Genomic DNA, 26,819 nt, shown 5'->3' with positions numbered 1-26,819 from the left:
CACCTAAACTTCGCCTGTGCAAGCTTCCAAAAAATAGATCTCCTGCAGGTGTTGACGTCTTCGACAGGGGTACAACATGTACCGTGTGCGTGCGCACGGCAGTAAACCCAATAGCCAATGTGTCAATGTGCGCTGGTCGTGTCCAAAATATAATCTTGTGCACAGATATGTCTGCATGGTGGTGTGTCTTTGTGTGTATATAAAGCAGCCCTTGACGGCGATTGGGGGCGGCGGTGGCCCGATCGGTGTGTTTGCCTTGGCAGCGGTTCAGCATTCCACATTCCTCTGTGATATTCAGTACTGTGACCTCAGGAAACCCGCCCAGCAAAGAAGCGCTCCCTCTCTCTCTCGCTCGCTCTCTGCAGCCTTTCATTCTTGCCACCTCCTCACATTTCTCTGCTTCTTTCTTTCCCTCCCTTCCTCTAGATCATTTACTCCACCCTGTTTTTTCATATGTGGACATGGAAAATCATCTGTCAATCCCCACCCTCACTGTAATAGTAATTCCTCAACATTTTCCCTCTGCCAGAGGCCTCTGGAACAGTCAACTTTCTCACAGCTGCAGATATTAGCTGCTTTGACTGAGCGCATACGCAGGCTTCACCAGGTCTCAGCCCTCAAAATACTGACAACCTCATTAAAATACACATTTCTCCTTTTTACGGTATGATTATTATTGCTTATATCTTTAGAAGTTACGCTTCTTCCAGTATAAAAGTTAAACACTTAAAAGCAACAAGTCTACTAAGCTGAAGTGAGAGATTTGGGGGGGTAAAATTAGTAGTTACTGACTGGTTTCCTCAACTACTTTTCCGTTTGTCAGGAGACTCCTCCTCTGATTCTGATTCCTCCCTCCGCAGCCATGCTCACATGCCCTGACACACCATTCACCTGAGATGACCCAACACCAGGGCAAAGGCAGTTCCCTCCCTCCCTCCCTCCCTCCCTCCTTCCTTCCTCCACCCTTTTAGCTTGTGCTGTAAACTGCACAAACCTAATACACACTGTCACAACACCTGAGAGGCCGACGGCTGGAAATAAAGACAGAGAAATTCTGTCAGATTAAAGTATGTAAAGTTCTAACGAATGTAGCGAACAAGTTTTAAACTAAGACGTGGACTGTCCAAAAAAACAAGCGTCCGCTGCGCCTGCCCAACGAGGCCAGAGCTTATCACAGTGTAGCTGCCCCCGTAAACGCACGTCCCAGACTGCAGCTGACCCACATAGTGGAGCGGGGCAGGGTTAACTGAGGTAAAGGGTGGAGCGGCCAGCCAGCCTCCTTATCTGTCTGTCACTGGCGCACTCATCACATGCACACTAATCTTTCACAATTGAAAGTATTGGATATAGCGGTCCAAATGGCCACTGGTCACTATGGTGCCTGCTGTAAGAGTATTTAGACAGCTCTTTTAAACAAGGAAGCCAATCATTTGGCATAACTTTTATTTAACGGTAGGGAATAAATGTATTAAACAGCAAAGTCTAAAGAGCAGCAAAACCCCAAATAGTGTGTTTGCAACAGTGATTATTAGTCTGTCTTGTAAAACTGACTCAGAAGAGTAAGTAAAATTATCTTTTATATACTGGATGGCCATACTGAGTACAGCACAACGCTTTCCTATCATTCTGGGGACCGTGTAAATTTTTGTCCTTAAAATTGCACGTGTGTTTCTTTGTGGCCAATATGCGTGTTTGCAAAAGAGTGAGTGTATGTGTGTGTTCCGGATTAAGAGCTTCACCCCTGGACCTCGAAATTAGATAGGGGATTAGCGGGACACATCCGCCACCTGGCATTTTAATCTCCGCAATTACAACAACAACTTTTAATCAACAACAGCCGTGCATGCGTCACATACAGTCAGAACTCCAGAAAACGTTCATCTTCTGCATCCTCGTCTGTGTCAACAACAACAGTCGGGCACGAACGGGCAGCTGGATCCTGATGTCTACATGACCCGCTGCATTAATAAGGATCAGCCTAGATTGTGACTTATGAACATGGTGCACTGGGGAAGGATTTAGCATCCACAGTGATTTTTACTTGGCCCGAGACTATGGGATAGGATGCGAAACAGTTGACACTCGGCTTGGAGGCAGCATCCCATTAGCACCTGTGCAAGGCACCTAGCATCCAAAGATCATTACAGTATGTTAAGAGTTAGTAATGCGAGACCAATTTGATCCCATTTGAGATGTGTGGCTGTAGGGCCACGGCTCAGAGCTGTCACATCAGCTCTTGCAGCTCAAATCATTAGGAGGTCTTTTTTAGAGCCACTTGGTTGGAGGCCTGAGGGCCACCTGGCCAGCTACAGGAATTGTGAGGAAAAGCTGGGAATGAGCCAGTTTAGTAGGATGGAACCTTACATGCACAGTCAGTACATAAATAAACACTAATACAGAATTATATATAGGAAACGGAGCTAATGAGTGCACCAATATCCTAAATCCACGCTCCATTTTTCAGTCAGTGGGTATGCAGAGAGTGCTGGGACCGTCCAGGAGAAACAGGGAAGGATGCAGCAACCTAATACTCCATCTCCTGTGCATATAGATGAACTCAAATTTTCCCCAGGCCTCCTTGCACGAGCTGGCACGGCTGAGTATGCACGGTACCTCCAGCACCTTCGTGGATCACCATATCACCTTTCACACATTGCATGAGAAATCTCTCAGCCACAAGCTAAACTATGGAACAAAACCTCCCCCAAACACCAGAAAAAGAGAAACATGGAAAAGAAAAGGAAAAAAGTGATTAAGACTAAGAGGCCACACTGGCAATCACACGTTCACTCTGTGACTGAGCTCTGAAATATCTCCTTTATTTTAAATATATCACGATAAAATGGAACAAAATGTTCAAATTGAAAAGACGCCTCAACTCTACGGCAAAGCAAACTGTTTGTCCAAGTTACAGGCGGCTGTCCAAACAACTCTTGGAGGTTATGTGGTGGGCCGACGCCGGACTGGCCCCGTTGCAGGAAACCGATGTTGCAACAGCTCGGCGATGGAGACGACGACAACCGGTGCCACCCTGCAGGCACCTTGGAACCCACCCAGGCACCGGTTGCCATGGAACCAGCCAAATTTGCGTCCAATAAATGCGAGGGTAGAAGGCGGTGGGGCAAATGGGGATGCGTTCGAGTGATGGGGATTTCTGAGTGCTTATGATGACCATCGGGCAAAAAAAAAAAAAAAAAAATCAAGACTCTTCAAAATAATTATTGTCACATTGAATATATTTGTGGAAAGCTATTAAAATAAAACGGCAGATTATCCATTAAGACAGACATGAGAGAGCATTAAAGCCTAATGGCGTTACTGACGTACATTCTCTCCTGATTCTGCTAAAGTGGCACGTCGCACATCTTACTCCACAAGGACACAAAAATAGACAAGTTAAAAGAAAGTTGTTAACACTCATTGCGAGGTGCATCAGGAGCTTTAGAAAGTGGAGCCTCTGCACTCCTCTTTCAGTCAGACTCCTCTAAGTGGTTGGAGGTGACTTAACTGCCATCTGCATTCACGACTTAAACTCCTTGATTAAAAAGTTTGAACGATGCACAATGGCACTTAGCTTCCATCCGAGTCCCTTTGCCAACCAGCTGACTGGCAGAATTATGAACAGCCCGGGGAGGAAGCTATTCACAGCAACTTGCTGTGACCAGTTCACCATGGTGTCCCTGAGACCCCACCAATCTGCTTTATCCCAACCCAGTCCCTCTCTTAAAAGCCATGATGCTTGGCACGTTGCGAATGTAATCGATTCAAAATGGAGCCCAGCACTCCCCATGTATAATAAGCAGACAGAAGATGTGTGCACGTATGCACGCTCACACGGACGCCGTTGCCAAAACAGCCCCCGACACTGTGGACACAAACGCACACTGTCTCTAGACAATCCCACAGCTGTACCCCCCCCCCAAAAAAAACACAATCCTTCCCTGTATCTACACTCCTGATTAAGGCTAAATAAAAACAAGCCCCCCCCCCCCCCACCGTGCACGTCCCACCTGCTCCCCCCCCCCCAGCAAACATGAATGAATCCTCACGCTAATGCCATTCCACTCCAAACTCATCCTGTTATCTAAACGAGCGCCATGCTCTCGTCAGCGCCGCTCCGCTCCGCCTCTCCCGTTCAGAGCGCCGGAGCCTTTTGATGCGGCGCCGAGCCTTGTTTACCGCCACTCCGTTTATTTACCCGCCTGTTTTTTAAGGCATCATTGAGGGACACTGCTGAACACACGCTCGCTCAGCCTCGCCCTCCAGCCCCCTCCATCTCATCTCCCCCGTTCCCCAAACACACATATATACGTGCTACCCCCCATCAGTCCCACGTTGCTCCCTCTCTGGTTTCAGCCGCTTTCTTCTCCGCCTCTACCGTCCCAGATCTGCGTCCAAACTGATTTGAAGCGTAGTCGCTCACACACACGCGTGCCAAATGTGATTCTCTGCGTTCTGTTGTGCTTCTCATCTCGCCCGCTCGTCGCTGCCGTCGTCTTGCCTAAACTTCTCTTATTCTCACGGTGTAATGAACACCAACTGAAGCCCTGGTGAAGCTCAGCTCCGAGATCGAGTGACCCCCCCCCAGGGAACTCTGATACTCTAAGCTGAAAAAGAGCATATAAAAAATTGATCTGATCAAATATTAAGATACTGTAAATGCCCCTCTTTGTCAATGACAGGTGGCACCATATTTCTACGCACCCAATAAAAGAAACTGAGAATTAAAAACAACCCCCCCCACGGCTCCCAGCCCCCCCGGCTTTCAGGAAAAACAGGGCTAACGGTCCATTCAGCGCTAAAATGTTTGTGCTTACAAGTTATTATACATTTTTCTGTAGCTGCAAACAGGAGTCCAGGGTGCTAATGAGGCTAGGGGAGGGCATTCATTTGAACTCTAAAGAGGAGTAAAAGAAAAGGAGAACAAGTAAAAGAAAGAAACGAGAAGAAAGCGAGGATCAGAGGGAGGAGGTTGGCAAGACTTGTGTATGAAAATTTGGCATCTTTCATACAGAGATAGCATCGTGCCAAAAGCGGCTGCTGAAACAACTCCTCTCAACTCCTTTTACTTTCTGAAATCAGCCTTAAACCCGCCCAAATAATAATTATCTTTATTGTTCAACCCACCCGTACCAAGTGAAATGAAATGAAACCTATTTTTCTACCCGTTTGGCCGGTATAAAGGCCGGGTTTTCACAAAGAGCGGACGTTATTTACCCATTATATGCAAAACTAATTTATGGGGGAAAGGCTGAAGGCTAAAATGTGAAAGGACACAAACGGCGCTTTAGTGTGCGAATGCAGTTGTGCGTGTCGCAGTGTGCGGCTCAAAGGCGTTGCTAGCGAGCCCCAGCAGCCGGTGCCAGGGCCTCGCTGGGTGCAGCTCGGTGAATAAGCCCTGTCCTCTGGCTCTCCGTGCCGTCTGGCTCGCACGCTCGATAGTGAGGCGCTGGCCGCTGCGCTTTCTCCTCCTGCTCCTGCGCCTCCTCCTCCTCTTGGAGGTGGGGAAACCCTGAGTGGGTATATGGTTTTGGGGGACAGACACATTTCATGGTTGGCGCCGCAACAAAAGCCTGAAAAGAGAGGCGGCACTGGGAAGACACAGCGTTAATACATATAATGCCCCCCCCCCACCCCCCCCCCACTGCCGCTGACTCTTCTCTCAATAATCTCTTTCTTGTTTCTTCTTGTTCTCCTTTCTCACCCTCTCCTCCTCTTTTACTTTTAGAATGTTGTTGGTTTTTTTTTTAACATGTATTCTGATTCCAGGCTTTATGCTGAATTCAATGCTTTGGAAAACATCTCTATTTTTTTTAGAGGAAATAAAATGTTACAAAATTAAGTACATGCAATGCCACATGTCACAAAGCAACAAGCAGATTATTTTCAGTCATATGTTTCAACAATGGAAAAACACAAAATGCAGGATAAATGTGGGCTAACAAAACCAACTAAGTGATTTAATGTGATTGTAATTTTGTAAAATTACAGTAGTCTGTTTATCTAGATAAAATTGTGAGTGTACCCTAATAAAAGTAAATTTACTCTAAAAGGCTCGCTGCAATTTAACAGCGCCTACGTCTCATTGAAAAACATTTCTTTTTTTTTTTTTAAAAAAGGAGGAAATCAAAGCTAAAATAAATTGTTTGTACTAATTTACCTGTCATACGATTAAAACTGAGCAGGAAATAGTGAAAAATCCGGCAGCACAGAAAGAAAAGAAAGAAAGAAAGAAAGAAAAGAAAGAAAGAAACTGGTAAAAGAGGCCAAATCTGCTTGAACGGGAGCGTCCCCCCACATCGATGGCCCCTGATTTCACCGGAATAATCTGTTTACCTCACATCTCCCAGTGCAAAACTCCTCACACAAAAGGAAACAGATGTGGAGGGAGCGATCATTCCAGGAGTTTTCCTCCCCTCAAAGTCAGACGGAGAAACGGCAGCTCAGAAAACACACGGCTCCCGTTTCAAGGACAGCGCGAGCGTGTGTGTGTGTGTCTGCAGCACGCCAGCGTTTACTGGTCAATTTAATGAAAGACCAAACACAACATCGCCTTTGACTTCCTCCTCATGTGCCCCCCCCTCGGTACCAGAGTCATCGTGCTCTCATGAGATAAATGTAGAGCCTGCGGTTCTGGACCAGTCAGCCTCATGTGCGTGTGCGTGTGCATGTTTTAGAGGGAACGGGCGCACAACAGGGCCTTGGCGAGACGCACGCCATTCGCTGTCCAAGTATACAGACTTTTCCCCAACGCCAGGAAGAGTTACAGAAGGTTTCTCTAATGCGAGAGGTCTCTCCCGCGTCTCGCCTCTTCAGATTTGATACGCGGCCGCCTCCACGCGCCCCCGACGGCAGGAAAACAGACACGTGCTAACGCTAAAGCTAAAACGTGGAGGGCGTCTCAAAAGCCTCAGACCTGACTAGTGCCACGATTCAACCAAAGTTCACCTTTGCTGCTGATGGAACCAGAACAACTACAAGATTCGCGAAGCAATTCACTGGAATTTCACCATTAAATGAAATACTGTTAAACAAATCAGCACCTGAGCCACCGCAAGTCTGTTTTACCCCCATAAAATCCTGAGGGCTCAGGAATTTTTCTGTAGTGATAGAAGATAAGTGGGGTTTATATTTGTAAATGCAGCCGGTGGCCAGAGCGGCCGGCGTCCTGCAGTCAGCATTCCGGGGGTTTTCTCGGAACTTTCTCACAGAAGTCCAAGGCATTACTATCACTACAGTGAGAGGGAGGGAGGTGGGATCTGGCACGCCACCGCAGCAGGAAAGTGTGGAACAGTCCTGCAGAAACGGCACGGCGAACACATTTCACACCTCCCTCGGTGTGACTGCAAATTTCCTGTACAGTGTTTTTGATTGGAAACACATTTCAAACATCTTTTCATGGTCACACTTGGAGCGCACGAAACAAAGGGAGGGGATAATATGCGGGAGAGAAAGAGCAATAAAAAGGAATTCCAAGATATTATTCATTGTAATGAGCTAGCTTTCAACCTCACACTTTTTTAAAAAAACCTTGTATAAATAAGACATTTCAAAAGCGGATTGATCCCAATCATAGATGAGAGATGGCTGAAGGAGCATGTTGAAAGGAAGGTCAAATTCTCTCATGCCAATAATTACTATGAGATTATCAGAATAGAATCATATTTAAACATGATCAACATCATCTACGGAGAACTGCTGGGTTCAGAACTGCTTCTGCGCCTGGTTTGTTGCGTCGGTTTCGGAGGTGTGAGGAGCAACAGTGGCGAAGGCTGTTTACTGTGGCGGCGTGGTTTGTTCTGCTACGGCTGCTCCGGAACAGAAAGGATCTCGAAGGCTGGCTGGCTGCGGAACAGCCTGAGAAAGCCTGACGGCGAGCCCAGTGATTCCCCGTGGCAGCGTTTGCCACTCTGTCATAAACAAAACACAAGACGTCTTTCTCTTCTTCCCACACCGACGAGACTCGCTCGCTGCCAAGCAGAACAATCAGTATCGCAGCCTCGTCTCCCTTCCAGCTCGCTCGCTCGCCCGCTCGCTCTCCCCCCGTCTCTTACAATATAAACAAAAGAGCTCAGCTGAGGCTTTACCTCTGTGAGCGCAACAATGAGGACGATGTTTAAGGAGACAAAACAAAAGTGTGCACGGGATCAAAGAGGAGCGAGGAAGGCAGAGTTGCTGGAGACCCACGAAACGCCGACCAGACAAAACCCAGACGAGGGGAAAGTGAGCTTTCAGCGTTTCCAACTTATCAGAAAAGGGGTTTTACGTCAGGTTTGCAGGGATTAGTTCACCTCATTTCTCCCATTTTCCATCTCGAGCATCACGCAGGGTCCCCCCCGACCAGGGCCGGAGCGAGCGGGTCCCTTTCGAGGCGGATGAAAATGCTACTCTGACACGCTGTGTTAACGAGATAAGATAAGGCCGAGCAGATGCTGCGTCACACTGCAAATGAGCGGTAAGAGTGCGCGCGTTCTCTGTGGAGCCACGTGCTCCAACTTTGCTCCTGTGAGCGACACTTAGAAACACAACACACAACGTTTGGATGCTGCAGCGCTACATGATACATGACACACAGAGAAATCTCTAGAAAAGATATTAATAACACATTGTATATTTTACCACCCATGTAAAGACATAGTGTTATAAATATTCCTCAGAGTAAAGCTGAAACTGCTGCGAAGTTTTAGTGTTGGGCCGCCTGAGGTGTCTGGCCTGGCCTGAGCCTGAGCGTGTGTGTGTGTGTGTGCGTGTGTGTGTGAAGCTGGTTGATTCACTGTTTGAAATTTCCAGAAAATTCCAGCTGAGATAATATTAGGTCATGAGCGTGTGTTTGCATGTATATATAGCCAGCGAATGGTGAAGTAGCTGTATTTGGCTGTCAAATGTCTTTCCTGTGTGTGTGTGTGTGTGTGACAGTGATTTTTTATTATTATTTTTTTTTGCAATGTGGGGAAAAAAACTACACAATGCAGTCAGTGTTTCGGCGCCGCGCAGAGCGGAGTCCATGCACTGGAGTCCACAGCGGTGTTTGGCCAGAGAGTGTGTGTTCATGAGGACGGCGGTGCTGCCGCGGCGTTTGGCAGCACCGACCCGTGTCTGTGGCAGCGTCTGGCAGCACCGACCCGTGTCTGTGGCTGGAGCTGGGCGCCCGTGCAAAAGCTCCTTAAACTGCATTCGCCGATAAGTGGGATAGCCACAAAGATGACCGTGCTGTTTCTCTTTGCCGTTATCTAAGATGTGTATCTTTATTTAGCCGTGCGCACTAATACTGGTGGTGCACGTTCACTGGCATGTGTGAGAACACTGGGTTCAACATGGGGCTCGAAATTCAGGCAGACGTTGGAGAATAGCAGCCTGCGGCCTGAAGGCAGAAGACTTGTGACACCAGACACACACACACACACACGCGCGCGCGCGCACACACACACACAGGCTATTTGGACAGTGGCCAAATTATAGAATAAGGTTTGAAAGTGGCCAGTAAATTTCCACAAGCTCCACTGAAAATGCAGGAAGAAAAATGGGAATTCAAAATTTTCAATATAGTGATCATTTTTTCCCCCAACAAAAACACAAAATGCAGATTTGTATAAAGACTCTGATAATTATTAGGGGCACATCCGTCTGTCACACACACACACACACACACACACACACACACACACACACACACACACACACACACACACACACGTTCCGTTCATTGTTACTGATGGTGCGCGGTGACAAGCTTCCAAAAAAGGAAAAAGAAATGCAAAATTCCAAGATTTGTCATTTCCTATCAAGGAAAAAAAAAAATATCCTGGGAGATTTCTGCTTTTTTAATAAACAGCTTTCATGATATTACTATCAGAAATTCCTCCTAAATTTGAAACCCATTTTCGCAGCTTAATCGCCTTTTCTTCAATTTTGTTTGTAATTGCTATTAATTCCCATATTTGTGGACGTGATACATTCAGAGTTCCTGAATCCATTCCTGTGTGCACATGAGTGATTATGCAGAAGTGTGCATAAATATGGAGACACACAGGGCAGAGACACAGCTCGCGCTCATGTGTCGGCGTTCCTCTCTACGGGTGTGCAGGTGACCACATACCTGGCGTGTGGACGAAGTAGGCCAAGTAGAGGTCTAGCTCCTTGACAGACACCCCGATGTGGTGCGGTTGGACGCAGAGGCCAGGGTTGGTGCACTGTGGTGACTTGATCAGCCTTTCCCCGTCTGTGCTCTCCAAGGGGCTGCCCTTGAACAAGATCACCATCACCAGGTCCAGCCGCCACACCTTATCGGCCTGGCGTAGACAGTCGATACGGCGCATTTTGCCCTTCTGGTCGGGGTTGGACAGCACACAGCACGGGGGCTTTTTCCCTGTAATGGTGAGCACAAAGTCCTCACGGAACTCAGGCCGGATGTCCTTTCGGAGCTTGGCCAGTAGGCGAGAGGCCCATTTCTGCTTGATCTCTTGCTTTTCCCCCAGCAGCTCGTCCTTCACCGCGCGCTCTTCCTCCTTGGACATGCGCTTCTCGTGCTTCTTGAAGTATTTGCGCTTGCGGGCCTGAAGGTTGAACCAAGTGTAGGCAAAGGCGCGGACGTGGGGCAGCAGGGCCTCGATGAAGGGGTGGAATTCATCCTGTATGAGAGAAGAGGTCAGGGGGAGGGGAGAGGAGGAAAGGCAGGATGGGGGGTGGCAGGAGGAGAGGGGGGGGGAGAATGGAGGAGAGAAGGATGGGGAGACAGGGAGAGGGGGTGAGGATGGGAAGAAAGAAGAGAGGCAGTTAGCACCGGTACGCAGCATGAAGGAGCAGCTCTGTGTGAGCAGAGGAGAGAATGAGCGAGAGGCAGTGAGGGAGACATCGAGAGACAGAGAGAGAGAGAGAGAACGATGCTGTACACTTTACCCAACACGTTTAGGACGACGGTCACTTAATAACACGCCACTCGGGCTGAATATGACAGGGAGAAAATGAAGGTAGGGTTGCAAATGAAAGAAACCATTTTGGACTTTAAAAACACGGAAGAGCTGCAGGTGAGAATGTCGGAAAAATTACCGAAAAAAAGAAGACTTGCAAAACATAGCAGCGTTTAAAAGAAAACACATGGAGTTAAATATTTTGTTTTTTAATTTGTTAAGTAAGACTGACCTGACAAACATTTCTACCAAAAAATATTAAAATGATGAAATAAGAAAAAAACAGAAGTAAGAAAAACATGCTAGTTACCATTTTGCTCTTTCATCATAAATTCAGCGCCGCCGATCGCAAAGAAACTTAAAGCACCAGCAAAACAAAAACTGGATTATGCAAAAAGAATACAATTTACATATATATTAGCTCTTTTTTTTAGTAAACTAGGAAGAAAAAATACGCAAAAATAGAGAATGTGGGAGGCTATCCGATAAAAAGGAAGGACTTTAAAAAAAAAGAGTTTGAAAGATGAGCCGGCCGAGTGGTGTAATACCAGCACGGGAACACAGGAGGTACTCTATCAGAAGCTGCAGGAGAGCTGCTGCTCACGTGTACGCGAGAAAAAGAGTTCACAGAAGTTGAGAAGGAGCAAAAAAAAAGAGCCTGACGTGAACACGAGAACGATACTGCAGCAGAAAACCAAAACGATGAAAATGGTGAAAAAGCCACCCTGGTCTGCCTGCAAAAATATGTAGAGGAAAAAGGATCTTGGACAGGAAAAAAGGATTGGCAAAGCAAGAGGTGCGATTGGTTCAATTCTCCAGGATATGCAGAGACTCACAGAGAGAGAGGGAGAGAGAGCTGGATGTGGGGGGGGGGGGGGGCGCACGCAGGAGGAAAAAACAAAACAAGAGGACCGAATCAATGTTGGAAGAGTGCGCGCGACTGCTGGCAAAGCCGAGTGCCGCTTCTTTTTTCCCCCTCTTTCTCTCCAACTCTGTCTCTTTCTCTCTTCCTCTCCACTTTCCTTCTCTAACCATTGACTGAGTGGGTGCCAACGTGCAGAGGGCCCACCTATTTGGCACCAGATCTCAAACAGTCCAGCCAATACGCACGCTCTCAGCACTGAAAGGGAGGGAAGTGAAAGATGGCACAGTGGAAGCAAAGAGTGGGGGGGGGGGGGGGTTGTTGGTGGCTGGTAGCAAAGAGGGAGGGAGAGAGAGAGGCGGGAGGGAGGGAGAGACGAGGACGGTGTGTGGTGCAGGCAGAAGGCACGTCATTAGCCAAACAGACAAGTTCCAAGCGTCCAAAAGCAAAGTCCAGAGGATATTAATTTTACATGCGTCCAATCCAGAGAGCACCCGCCTTCTAAAGCCCTCCACGCCCCCCTCTGCCTCCGTCACCAGCGTGGTCACGGCCACCATGGCGAGCCAGCTCCCTCCCTCCCCCTCTCTCTCCCCGCACCCTCCCTTCCAGAAACACCCTTCTCTCCCTCTTCCCACTGCTCGCGTTTCACCACCTTGGCATGGGATGGCATGAGAAAACATAGACCCGAAATCCCACTAGACCCCGAGACCAGCAGCTGCTCCTGGATTTACCACACAAACAAAGAGAGGAGGGGGAATGAAAATGCACATTTACCACCCCTGACCCCCAAAATACTCCCCCCAAAAACAGGCTCTTCTCTTGCAAGCCGCCTTCTTGCACCATCTCTCCACTTTTTCCTTCCGTCCTCCTTAAAAGCCTCCACAGCGCGGGCTCGTCCATGTTCCCACTGAGCTGCGTTGGGATGCACACACGGAGCACAGGGTTGATTAACCCTCCTGGCACTCGGGTCATCGTGTCCGTACGGCCTCACCCACATGACCTCGGTGGTGGACGCCGTGTCCACTGCCCCACGGGAGGGACGTGTGACACCGGCGGACTTATGGAGGGGCCCCTCTTCTCATTATAAGCTATTTACTCATGATGTGAGCTCATCCTTTGGGATCCTACATACAGTCAAACCTAGAATGCGAACAGCTGCAAAAATGGCCTTGCAGTCGAGCGGAGAGACCGGCCGTTTGATTCTGACCCGAAGCCCCTCGCTGCGCTGTGGCACAGGCCATCTTTGGAAAGGCCTTGTGGAGTCCAGAGTTGCCTGGCTGGCTCCAGCGTCTATCGGATTCAGCCCGGCCTGCTCCCCCTGTCAGTGTCTGACAGTGGAGCCACAGCCTGGACGACTGGCTGGTTCACTGACTAGCTGGCAAGCTGGCTGTTTGGTTGGCTTGGAGGTTACACGACTGGTTGGCTGAAGGACTGCTACCCAGGTGGGTAGCTAGCTGGCTAGTTGTCTGGCTTGTCGTTGTGTGTCAGTGTGTGTGTGTTTTGGGGGCTTCAGGCTCCATCTGGACTGGACCGAGCTGGGCCTGGTGCCGTTTGTTAATACACCCTGGCCTTACTAGAAATGTGAAAGCTACAGGAGAAGATCGAGGAAGCACGTGGGGGCGAGCGGGCTGAACAGGAAGAGACGGGAAAGTGAACAGCATCGTTATCGTTCGGGAGGCTCGATTGGGCCGCACAGATACGGCGAAGGCCCGGCAGCACCGGTGCCGTGCATTACTGTCACTCCTGAGATGTCACCAGGCCGCTAAGATAATAAAGACAAACGCTCCTGCCAAGAAAATTCTAATCCGTCCTTTGTAAATTCAAAGAGGCAGCATTTGCTTGAACACAAAGTGGCGGGTGGCATTTTCCTGCTAATGTTGCTTATTAACTAAATTAACACCATGGTCACAAAAACCAAAAAGGGACCATCACGAGAGGAGAAATGAGTCATTTTACACACTGAATGAAACAAATGAATGAAGACACATGAAATGCACCTAAAATCTGTCGTTTCGTGCTTTGAAATACAGGGAAAAGTTACCCCCGCATCAATGTCTAATTGCCCCTGTTTGCCCAGAGTTCAAAAGGGCAGAACGGCGGGTGGCAGACCGCTGGGCCCTGTCGCTGGACCCTTCAGGCATCTGCTTTGCAATGATTTGAGCAATGGCTCATCTTATCTCTGCATGCCATGCTGCCATTAGAAAATAACGACCTTTGGTCGCCAGGCAACCTGCGTCGGTGCAAAACCGAGGGAGCGGGAGAGAAATGAACCCCGGCTCAGGCCAAGTTCACAGCGGCGCCGCGGCCAACGCACAAAGCAAGGCGCCCCATTCTGAGGCTTCTGGGCTGGAAGGAAAGGAAACAAGGGAACGCTGAGCACAACTTTGAAATCAATTATCTGGGAATGGGGAGGAACCGAGGCCGAAAGGTGCCAAAATTGAATTCCCTCTTAAATAGCGCAAATATCGCGTTAAACGCGAACTGCGCACAAATATTCCGAATATAAACACGCTCCATTTGCCCTCTGACAACCCGCAACTCGACTTTACACCGACATGAAAATATTGATTTTAAAGCAGCACAACAACAAAGAAACAAAACTACGGCAGAAGGGAGATGATTGGATCGTTTCCGCTCGTCTCTTTGGTTTCAGGGTTACGCGCAAAAATTAATCGGGATAAAAATGAACTTATCGTGTTATTGTTCGACGTGATGCTGCCAAAAAAAACAACAACAGAGTTTTGTTTATTTGTCCATCCGCACAAATAAACAAACCCTGCGACGGGCTCCTCTCGGCCTCGCGCCAGAGCGGCTTACGATAAACAAAAAGGGTCAAAATTAATTAAAAAAGTCGATTCGGAATTAAAAAGCAGTCGGGGGAATAAAGCTGTAAATTTATGACGAGCTGTGTTTAGTCAGTCACTAATGAAGCTAAACGTCCAGACGTGTGAAGGAGAAGCAGCCAGAAGTTTTTAATTTTAGATTAGAATTAAAATTCAGCTCAAATTTACGAAACAAGATTGACATGCAAATAATTACCAAACGACTAATCTTTGTATGAGATATTTAAAAGGAATATTAAATCTGATTGAATTATTATTTAACACCACGTCGTCTTTTGTTACATTTGTTCATTGTTGCTGTAAATTTGGACCACGTAATATTTACTAAGACAAAATAATGATATAAGGAAAATATAATATTTCCATAGTCACAAAACGCACTTTACAACTATTCTCAGTTGAATTATAACAAATAGCTCACATTCTGTTTTGTATCTTATTCAATTTAGTAAAAAAAAAAAACTTTTAAAAATAAATATAGCACTTTTTCATAGCTGTATAATTATCAATTTAATTTGCATTATAATTTATGGTAACACACTAACCATCTGTAATAATACGAATAATAGCCTAAGGCTTTTCCAGGTTATTATTATTATTTTATTATTATTTGAGCAGGTACATGCAAACACATTTATCATCGTAATAATGTCTACCGAAAAAAAAAGTTTAAAAAGTCTTGCTGTCGCTTATGCTTTGAGTGAAAAGCAGAAACACACACACACACACACACACACACACACACACACACACAAACTTATTCCGAAGTGTGTTCTTGATACTAGAAAAGCTGTACTTATTGTCATTTTGGAGAATTGTTCCTTTATAAAGTTTTCATGTAAATTTACAGTGCAAATAATCCAAAGAGAATTCCAATTTCCACCTGTCGTAGCGTGCTCGACCCGTTCGCTGGGGTTGTCGCTGTGTGTGTGTGTGTGTGTGTGTGAATGTGTGTGTGTGAGAGAGAGCTGTGAGCAAAGAAAATCAACTGAATTATAAAGTGTTCTTTTTTTCAGAACCACAATATTTGAAAGTTAATATAAAACAGACACGGACCCGTTTTTATTTAACTACAGGCATAAAATCATTTCTATTTCTGCTCACTGTTAAAGCCAGAAGAAGAAAAACGGAGGGAAAAAAGATCCTGTGGGCTGCAAAAATATTCCATATTTTGTTCCCATGAATACTGGAGGAAACGATGTGCAGACTGAGTTGTGTGCGTAACACCCTGAAATTATGAGGTGACAGTTGAGCAACCTCACAGACGTCGGGGATACGGAATAATTCTGTCCAAGTTTACCAAACTAGCATTTCCACGAACACTCAGAAATCCTGAAATCTTCTTTTTTTAAATTCTGTTTTCACTCGCTCATTCCAGGCCACACACACACACACACACACACACACACACGCACACACACTTTATTCTCAATCGTTCATCAACAAGGGCCCTTCATTCTTTAATTCTACTTCATAAAAGAGGAAACAAAACTTCCTCTGTTTCTGCTTTTTCTTTCTTGTTGCCACAGATTGGTGTTGAGAGTGTGTCTCCGCATCGTGTGTAATTACGCCTGTTTACACACTGAAGCATTACTATGTGTGAAAGTCTGGAAGCCATTTGTGGCGTGAGGCTGTGAGGGGAAAGGCAGAGCAAATGAACTTTAAATGTCTTTAAAGGCACAGAGGCCGATGGCAAACAGGAGTGTCGCTGCTACGCTCCTGGCTAATTCTAATTACGGAACTACGCCATTACCCTGCAACGGTTTGTCTCAGCAAACTCTTTAATCACCAAGTGGGAACACGCTTAAGATAAATGGAAGAACTCAGGATTTATTTATTTATTTCCATATGGGAGATCTACCTTGGGAGTTGATGTTGCAGGTTTTATTATTGGTGACTCAGGTACATCACAGCTTCATTTTCCCCCCTCTGTGATATGCAAAGCTGATAGCACAGTTATATTCACCATAATATAATTTATATATGTATACATATATATATATATATATAAATACACACACACACACACGTCACATTTATGCTGTCAATTAGAAATACAGTTTCTCTCAGGGGCGATTGCATTATGATTGCATAAATAAAACTGGAGGGAATTATATTCAAACTAAATTCAGAGGTTTCTGTTGCTGCCTGTTGCAAACAATGATTTAATGAAATTATTCCAGCATGCGGCAGCAGCGAGATGGAGCAGTATACGATTACATGTGCACTCGGAGAATATATATAAACTCCTCCATGTGTGCCATATGTGCCCTCGCTGGATTGGTCTCTACAGTAGACACACACACACACACACACACACACACACACACTGATCAGTGCTTAGTAACACAGTTTCTAAGCACTGAAGTGCAGAATAGGAAAAGAACAGCTTTTCTGATAAGCTAAAGTACACAGTTCAACTGTGTGTGTGTGTGTGTGTGTGTGTGTGTGCCTCACTCCGAAGCAAAGTGCTGCACACACCTACGGCGTTCCAGTCGGCACATGCTGGGACGCACACCCGCCACCGTGCCCTGCCTTCAGCAGCAGTTTTGAACCTCTTGCTTAGCAAATACACGAGGAGTCGGGCAGATAGTGAAACCTGATATCCTCCTCCCTTTTCTGTGGAAGCAGCCAAAGCGGCCTTCTCCTCACACAAGAGACGCAGTGTTGAGAGACTTTCCCAGTCTTTTGCTCCCCCCCCCCCCCCCCCCCCCCTCTTTTATTCCTCCCTGGTCGTGGTTCTGCCAGTCGGTGAAGGCAAGATGCCAGGCTCTCCGCAAAGCCCGGGCAGAGAGCCCTCACCCTTTATGTAAAAACTGTAACCCAACTCACAGATTCCCTCTCTGCCCTCCACCGCTGCACACTCAGCCTCTCCTCTCTCCTGTTTCCTTTGCCTCTTCCTCACCACACCTGTAAATCCTGCCATTCCTCTCCCTTCCTGCTGCTCCACAGCCTCACCCCTGTACCAGCTGCCCGCGCTCTCGCTAGCTTCACTTCAATCCATCTTGCAGGATTCTCTGCTCCTATTCACTCCATTTATGCTGGAACTCTTTCAGACACACACACACACACACACACACACGTGCACACACGTGCACAGTGGAGCCTGTATACTCGTTGCGATGCAGGTGATTGTATCACCTTCTTTAAGAACTTAACTCTTATTTCTGCTCTACTCACACTTTTCTGCTTTTATTTGTGTTCCCTTTTTTATGTTTGCATGATTCCATACTTGATGTGTGACTGATACTGCACGGTTTCAAATTAGCATCCATAGAATTGTATTATTATAGCGGAAGACCTGAATATTCTGAGAACAGGAGTGTTTCTTTCTTCCATATATATAAAAAAACCTCCTGTCCTGAGTTGGAGCTGTTTAATTTGCCTATGGAAAAGCAATCCTGTTACACTTCGCGTGCTTTTTGTGTAACACTGAGCTCCGGATCATGAACACTGAAGCCTGCAGATTTAATTCTGCTTACCGTGTCAGCTGGAGTTTTGCCTGTGCTGAATTGGCGCTGTGAGGGTTAAACGGTGCCTGCTCCCCGTGGCATGATATGAGCTGGGCCTTTTGCCTGTGCACTCTGCCTTGTCTGCGCTGAGCTGCTAGCGTAATGGGTGGCTGCTCCAAGTGGCTTTGTGTGCAGCTCTGATCCCGTAAGGTTAGAAGGTGTCTGTTCCAAATGTCCTTTACCAGTTAGGTCCTGATGTCTGATATGCATGGCAGAGTTTAGGTTAGAGGGAGACAGACTCTTCGTGTGCTGGTGACTTATAACTGACTCTGAGCTGGCACCGCAGGGCCTAAAGGTCACTCTCCCCATTTTGAGTGGCGCCGTGCCAGACCAGAAGAAACAGAGAATACATGAACATATGCAAGGCGGGGGAAAAAAATCAGTGTGCGTGCACAACCGCATAAACAAAACACGTAAAAGGACGGCTAGATGCGCACACGGCGGCTAAATCATTCTGAAACTTTTATCCTCTCAAAGCAGAGCTTCCATCAAAGCAGGGGGAGGATAAACAGAAGCAGACGGGTGCCTTCAGAAGAGAGAGAGAGCGCGTGTGTGCACAATTATCTGTTGTGTGACCACGCTCGCTGACTTCCCCAGCCTAAACTACCACCTCGATCAGACCTCAGGGGCACCGCAGCACCGCAGGCAGACAGCCCTAAGCACACGTCCTCAGAGAGGGGGCATAAAAGGCCGAGAACCCACCTCAATAAAACAGGCACTTCCCAAGCAGGTCGGGGAGAAGAGGAGGAGGAAACAAGCCTTACGCCTCCCACAACACTGTTTGCTGCCTTCTCCACAAATGCCCTTTTAATTTCTTTAATCAGACATTCAGGGGGGCGTAGTTTCTGATCACCACTCGCACTCTGAAGCTGTGGAATCCCTGGTAAAACAGATCTGAAATGTATTATATTTTGCTTTCTTTCTGCTCAAATTACTAACTAGACTAAAATACTTGTCGTATAGTAACACATTATCGCGCGGAGAACGGGTGACCAGTCGGCCTCGGTGTCTGATAGTATCACAGAACTGCGAGCCAGAAGGAGAGCGTTGGGCTGGAAGCAGCAAGAGCTGCCACGTCAGTAGTGCTGAGGCTTCTTGGCTGTCAGGACACATATTCAACACAGACACACACGCGCGCACATGCAGAACAGTATGGGCCGCACATGCACACGCCCTCACGGCAGGACGGCCGGGCCTCTGCGCTGATGCCTGGAGATTCTGCCCAATTTTCCCGTGAGTTGCTCCACCACCGACACGTACAGGCCAGGGGTAAATGAGCAAACGCCCCCCCCCAGTCCTGCTCAACCTGTCAAATGTCTGATCCTAATAACGTCCATTTAGGAATGATTATGGATTTACACGTTATCATTCCATACACTCAGGTTTTATTACCTACAGTCAAGCCAGACCCATAAAAGTGAACGTTTAAATAGAAATAAATTTCAAATAAAAACGATAGAAGAGAATTTGGAAAATTTGGAGAATTTTTTTTTTTTTTTTACATCAGATTTATTGACTGGAACATTCAATATATTCAAGGGCCGAAAATAAAGAAAATAATCTACCAGTACTTTTAAACAAAAATTGGACTTGGCAGTTTAACAGGTATTTTATCAAGGTAAAGATAAATTAGCATTCCTTCAAATTCTAATGGAACCTGATATGTGTGTATCAAACCTTTTAATCAGGGAAGCAGCCGAGGCCAATGAAGGATTAGAATTTAAAGATGATAGGGAGGCAATTGTTTCCCAGTAAGAGCCATCCAGTGAACGGCCAATGGGGAAACTGGTTTAGACGGTCTGCAGTCCTCCGCAGAGGCAGACGGAGTTGGTTAAATGGCTTTTAAGCTCACCAAATCCAGCATATCCCAGATAAGACTGCGGCCTTTCCCGGGGGAGCAAACGAGCAGAGAAGGCGAGGTGAGGAGGAACAGACAAGAGCAGTAAAATATGGGAAGTGAGTCAGAAAAAAACCCCAAAATAAGCACATTTAAAGAGTGAGGGAAATGAGAGCACGTGTTGTGTCAGTTGACCTCATGGGGGGGGGGGGGGGGGGGGGGGGGGGGGGGGGTGGGCAGGAAGTGAACGCAGGGACACAGAAGCGCCCGCCAGGGCCTCCCACGGGATTCTATCACCTGCTTGCAAGGTGGCCTGAGCGCGCACCGGGCGCCAGCGCCAGCGTCCGTCCCTTTAGGGAGGACGCTGACACGTGGCTTTAAGAGATTCTCTGCTCTCCTCGTGTCATATGAAACTGGGGGGAAACAGTAGAAACACAAACACAACAACACGAATTCGTGCGTGGGTAGACGGAGTACTGAAGCACATAAACACAAACATGGAGTCAATAACGAGGGGTCAGTTTTTAATTATCCTGCTCTGTTTATTTAGCTGTCGTCAAGTTTTCACTTGTAAACCTCCAGAGCTGCGCTGCAAAATTCCTCCTTTTAGACTCCAGAGAGTACAGTCAAACAGTATTAATTCCTCTTGCTGGGAAAAGGGACGGCCTTTTCCCGGAGCAATCCATAACATCTGAATATAAAAATAAATACCAAGCGCAGAGCTGCTCTTAACGCCAAAGTGAGGAAGGGGGAAAACCTGCCAGGAGGGTTGACGGCGTCTGTAAGTTTTCCCCACGTTTGGCCAAGGCCCGGGACAACATCACTGACTGCATCACTCTGGGGGCATTGGAACCATTTCTTCTTTTAATTCAATCTCTTTACGAAGCCTGCAGTTTCTGCCTTTGTCTTCTTTACCTTTACCCACGCTCCCTCGCTCTTTCTCTCTGCTGGATGCCCCTGTGCCAGTTAACTCACCGCAAGCCATGAGGGAGGACCGCAAGAATGCTTAAATCAGCATAATTAGGCCTGTGTGTACTTTAAACACACACGTTTTCCCCGAGCCTGGACCCCTGCCACCTGTACACTGCTGTGTGCGCAGCCACGATCCGTCTCTTTGAGTCAATAAACACAAACATATCACCGTTCGGCCGCACGCGCGCTCACGCACCAACACACGTGAGGGCGCACACGTACGCGAGGTGAAATGTGGCCGCGTCACAATCCGGGCGCTCACACACTGGGACCCTTCAGAACGTATACTTTAATATGCGATGAGAAAAAAGCTGCATGTTTGCAGCAAAATTTCCACAGGCAAATAAACGCGGTTAAAAAAAAGAAGAAAAAAAAAAAAGGTAGCGCACTCTGAAGAGTTTGTGGGTTTGAGCCACACACATCTGTATGTGGTTTAAGTGGCAGTGGTGCATTAACAATCAACTGGCTCTCAGCGCGTCCTGCTTGGGAGGATTATTATCAGCCTTCATCACCGATGATAATCACTACCATCGAGAATGAATTATGGGATGGCCTCTATTACAGCCTGAGTGGATAATATTAGTGCGCATGAAAATTGATTTGACATGCGTTTAATCTCTGTCCAATTATGAAGCGGCGGCACACACCCTGCTGGCGTTTACACGGAGACAATTCATTTAGAATAAAAGAGCAAGTGTTGATGTAAACATGTTTTGGGGTTCCGATCTGATCTTGGAGGTTTGGGCTAAAACTTTTCCGTCTGCACATGTGGCCAAAGACCGCGGGAAGCAAATCTCGAGTCTTTGCTGCTAGAAGGGGTAGAAACATACAGAGAAAACGGAGAAGTGGAAAGGAAGGTGCCGAATTTGCAGACACGGGAGGGAGAGAATTCTCGAATGCAGAGGAGAAGTATCTGAAGGCAGGCGGCAACAGAACCACCGGGCGTAGAATGTTCTTTAATCGCTGCAGGACATGAGCCCGTTCCAAGGATGACACCCATATACTCAAAACTATCAACAATCAGAGTTCAAGTGTCAGCAACAGCGGCATCCAATAAAAACAGGGGACTCCCTCACTCAGGAGCTCCAACGGCTCCAGAAGAAGCCACAGATGCGCACACACACACACACACACACACACAAGCACTGGGAAACGAGTTAAACCAGAAAGGAAAATGAATTCCCCGTGGGCAGTCGCCCAGCCTTTGGCTTTGTATCCTCCTTTCTGTTCTAATGTGGCTCTGAAAGTATCCAGCATCACTCATGGAACCGGCGTTTCAGGGGCCGTTAACGTAAAGATACGAGATGAAATGTCTTTTCCCGACTGAATAGAGATTTTGTATAATCTCCATCGGCTTTTCTCTTTGCACGAGACCCTGAAAAATCGATCTCGCCGTCCCGCTGAGTTGACTTTGGGAATCTACGTGTCAGCAGCGCTTGATCGACGTGTTGCGACGCGGTTCGGATGAGGGTAGCCAACGAGGGAGCCCGTTCCTCCCGCACGTGGGCCGCGCATGCGCTCCGTTCGCTCCGGGTGTTGTACAGCTGTGGCTCGTGCGTACGGTTCAACCAAGGTAAAGATATATTACGCAATGCCTTATAGATTTTTCCACCCCTGGCCAGCTGCCAGTGCTATCAATGGGAGAGAGAGGGAACAGGGAGGTGGGGGGTGATCAGAGAGCAGAATACTTTGTTCCACAAAGTCTGACTCACTAGCTGGATTCACTTGCTGTAACTGCAGGCCTCTGACCACACGTGTGTGTGTGCGTGTGTGTGTGTGTGTGTGTGTGTAATGTGATAAAACCGTGATTGAAGATAGGAGCTTTGTGTAAAGTATCCGATACATTTACACATATTTTGTCTGGTGGATACTTGAATAATTACTCCTTAGGGTGATCCGGGCTGCTGTGTTAAACACACACACACACACACACACACACTCACGCACACACAGACACACACAAACCTCTGTGGAGTCCTGCTTTAACTGACCGCACACCTTTTTGAGTTCTCCGCGCAGGTAATTCTGGTAAAGCTGCATGACCGACGCTGCGCGCACACAAATAAACGGCGATAAAATAAACGCCTTCTCATGACTGGACAGCAGTTGTTAATGCTTCCTGAGAAGCCTGTGCCCCGGACAATACTTGGAAAACTCAGCAAGGGCAGCCGAGCTGTTTTTAGTCAAACGTTAGACAGTTAGGATGATCAAATTCTCATGCCTAGTTCCAGATATGCGTTCACAGTCCTGATTGGCGTGTACTTCTTAGGCGCCATGGCTCTCCCTACTCTTTTAATTGGGCCCTTGATGCTCGACATAGGGTGTACTTCCTCTAATTAGCTATATCTATAGCGTACGGGAGGGTGTATGAATGCATGCATGTGTAAAATCCTCTTTTGAGCGACTCCGAACTAACTAAGAGCTTTAATTTCACGCTAGGCTGCATTGTCCCATTCAGAGAGGTTACCCTCACAAAAGAAGCCTCAAAAAAATAACGGGTGAAGGCGGAGGGGGGGGGGGGGGTGGAGGAAGATCGAAAGAGCGGCTGAGACAAATAACAACAACAACAAATGAAGCTCGTCCTTTGCACAATGTAGAATCCATACAAACTTGTGCTTTTCTAAAGGGAGCTAATTGCATAGGTGGGGGGGGATGAAGGTGAAGGGAAGTTAGTCCCTCGTCCCAGCTCAGGACGCCTGTTTCTCCACCTCGAACCTGAAGAAACAAACGCGCTCAACCGAACATTCACGTTGACACCAACACAGCAGCGTAAAACACGTTTAGAGGCTGGCAGCCCCCCCACCCCCCCACCCCCCCAACGATCAAGCTCATCTACCTCTCTGACGAGGGGTCAGTCTGATTTTAGACTTTGCATGTGCGCAGCGTGTCGTTTTGGAGGTCCGATATCAGAGACAAACACAAGACAGCTATAGGGGCCGTCTGCTTCTACTGGCCCCAGATCAGCCTAATCCACCCCAGGAGGCTGGTGGCAGCAGTGGTGGTGGCGTGGGGGGGGCACATATTCACACACATATCAAAAGATGCACGTGCCCATCCATTCGAAGGACAAGCGCCTATTACCTCGCTGTGCCAGTGGCATGGGTTCGCCATGGTGAATCCATTTTCTACGGCCGGTCACCGACAGCGCAGATAAGAGCCGAGCTCTGGATTCGCCGCCCTCACCTACGAGGCGACGGAATCGCAGCAGCCTCGAGCGTCCTCACACGCGTCTATTGTTAGCCGTCGTGGAAGACCTGAACAAAACAGCATGCGATTGAAGCAAAACCGAACATTAGCGCCGTGACTCCCGCTCTTTTTCTTCCTTTTAAGATGCAATCAAAATGTCTCCCAACACTGGCACAGACGTGCGCAGAGATTTCCCCGCACGCCGTTCTCCGACCATTCTCTCCGTCCCTGCCTACAGCTCCCGCTGCGGGCCAAGGTGGATCTGGTCCGCCTCCAGCAGAAAGGATGAATAAGTAAGGAACACAATGTACCCCTCGGTTCAGCCCGCAACCCACTGCCTGCCTGCCGTCCTGGCTCCGTGTGCGGCCCGCTCTCGCCCTGTCTCCTGGCCACGGCAGCAAACTGTCCTCCGCTGCCGGCGCCGTGGCGACCAGCGAGCTGAGCGCGGGCCAGATTGCGCCACCAGGTCCGGGGTGAAATCACAACGGACGTGTGACGCAGGACCGGCTCGGAGCGAAGAGGGAGTGAAACACACGGAACCTGAGAGCGACCCGGAAGGTTTTGATGCACGGAAAAGAGAGGACGATCTTTGGTTTGACCAGAAGAAGAAGTGCTCCTGGAGGCTTCACACGTTTCCATGCGCCCCGAAACTCAAATGGTCCTTTTCTGAGATGATGCTCCTTCATCTCCACCACCAAAGACGCACGCTTTGTTTTTCTGTTGCTATGACGGTGGCATGGCTACAGTACGGGCGTGAATTCTTTCAACGCGTTGCCAAACTGCACGGTCGAGTAAATTTCAATGAAACATTTGATCTTCAAATCTATCGAAAAAAAGGGGATTTTAAATAAAACTTTAAAAGTGCAAGGAATTGGGCACAAATTGGGCACCAAGGAAGGAATCTAACAAAGAATCGGGTTTTTTCCCCCTGTTTTGCGTGGAAGCGCGTGGAAAGAAACGTGAAAGTGCGCGCAATGGAGACGGACAGTTCGCCGCGCGGCCTGAGGAGTTGGCAGCGTTTGAGAGATGCGCTTTATGGGCCTTTTAGCAGCCCACGTCCCGTTCGGATAAGCGAGACTTGAGTCCAGACCGATTTAAAAAAAAAAAAGAAAAAAAAGAAGAAGAAGAAGAAGCGCAGCACATGAAAGTTTTAATTAAAGACGCCCCCGCGACCTTCAAAGCGCATTAAAACTTTATGCAAATGCTTTTCCATCGCGAAGATGTGAAACTCCCGTAAAATAAAATCCTCCTGGTGCCGTTTTGGCAAAGTGCACGCGCGCCATTTTAGGTTGATCGGTTCCATCATCGCACCAGGCAATTCCAGAAAAGCTTTTATCAGCATTAATAATATATTGTAGAATGTTTACACCCGTTTTGCATGTTTTTGTGATTTGTGAATAATTTAGACGACTGAGATGGGAGAACACGACCCTAATGGAGTCAAAAGACGGCAGGAGGCTGCATCACTCGCATTAGCGCGATTTATCTAAAAGTGTGGCTGCGGGCGTGAAAACGCAGGGGCACATACAATCCGAGGTTCGGACCGACCGTGCAGGCCAGGGAAGGGGGGGTGGGAAGCGGGGGTGGGGTCGTTTACAGGTGCGACAGAGGCGCAAAGGGACGCGCGCACCGGCCGCAGCTGAGCGTTAAGGTCCGTTTCCACTTTCTCCGGGAGACTTGAGACGCAAACAAGTCTCTCCTGTCTGATCTCCGCCAGCAGAGCCGCAATAGCAAACCTAAGCAGATCAATATGTGCTGCGCATATGGAGCGCACGCGTCCAGGCGGCGCTCGAGTGAGAGGATCTGCTGCCAATTAATTTTAATTAATAGAAGGAAACTCTAATGCCTCAGACCGTCGGGCTCGGTAAAGGGTCTGTCATGCATATGCAGCGAGGCAATTTGAGTTATTTTGCGCAGGGCATCAAAAAGACCTGAAATCTCTGTGTTCAGATGCAGCAGAAAGGTCAAGAGAACATTTTTAATTAGGAACAGAAGCGGGACAGAAGCGCGATTTAAGTAATTAAAAATTGTCAAGAAACATCACTTTGTATTTATCATAAGCGCTTTTCTCTTTTGAATCTGAAAAACATTCACAGAAAACACATGGAGATCTGGAATGAAGGCCTGCGAGTAATTATTGGAAAGATTTTTTTTTTTTTGCCACACGAAGCCAAAACGATCGCGATTTCTAAACTGGAATTAGTTTTATGTCATTGAAAAACACGCAACCTCACGCAAGGACGGAGGCGAAAGGAGGCAGGCAGGCCGTCGCCCTGTTCAATGGCTACAGAACAGTCCCGAACATGCGCTCCCGCACATTTAGCATAAGAAACTCCGCGTGTGCGTCAGAAAATACCTTACTGTTCATTTCAGCTCTAAATAGGCATGCATTTTTAAAAAAACGTGACTCAACCCACACCGCCCCCACTCCGAATAAAGACGGAAGCCAACTGGCGAGAAAGCTACTTAACATTAACAAATGTGAAATATTATTTTTACCTTCAAGGCGCGACTTGGAGCCGGGAGCAGGAGAAGCGTTTATCCTGCAGAAACAGGCGCAGCGGCCTAAAGCTGCAGCTCCCAACTCCGCTCCGACCAAAACTATAAATATCAATCAGTGTCGCGGCGAAGCGAGAAAATCAAACCTTTCATTTTGAAAATATGTGCTCATGACCGGTAAAAATAAAAAAGGAAGAAACC

General features: G+C 47.6%; 1 protein-coding gene across 10 annotated transcripts in view; it reads right to left on the bottom strand.

Moving 5' to 3' along the window:
* The window catches only part of nfixa (nuclear factor I/Xa), a 76,910-nt gene that overhangs the window by 39,503 nt on the left and 10,588 nt on the right, over positions 1 to 26,819 (bottom strand). For 9 of the 10 annotated variants that reach the window (XM_029851226.1, XM_029851233.1, XM_029851232.1 and 6 more), the window contains one exon: positions 10,097 to 10,628. In XM_029851226.1, coding sequence (XP_029707086.1) covers positions 10,097 to 10,628 — 532 coding nt within the window. Of the gene's footprint in view, positions 1 to 10,096; positions 10,629 to 11,217; positions 11,799 to 26,819 lie in introns of those variants that run through there. The other variant, XM_029851230.1, reaches the window with a different exon arrangement.

Source organism: Takifugu rubripes, chromosome 17 (genome assembly GCF_901000725.2).
Source record: "Takifugu rubripes chromosome 17, fTakRub1.2, whole genome shotgun sequence".
NCBI classification, from domain to species: domain Eukaryota; kingdom Metazoa; phylum Chordata; class Actinopteri; order Tetraodontiformes; family Tetraodontidae; genus Takifugu; species Takifugu rubripes.
Note: the sequence above shows the minus strand (reverse complement) of the source record. Positions and strands in the feature narration are given on the sequence as shown.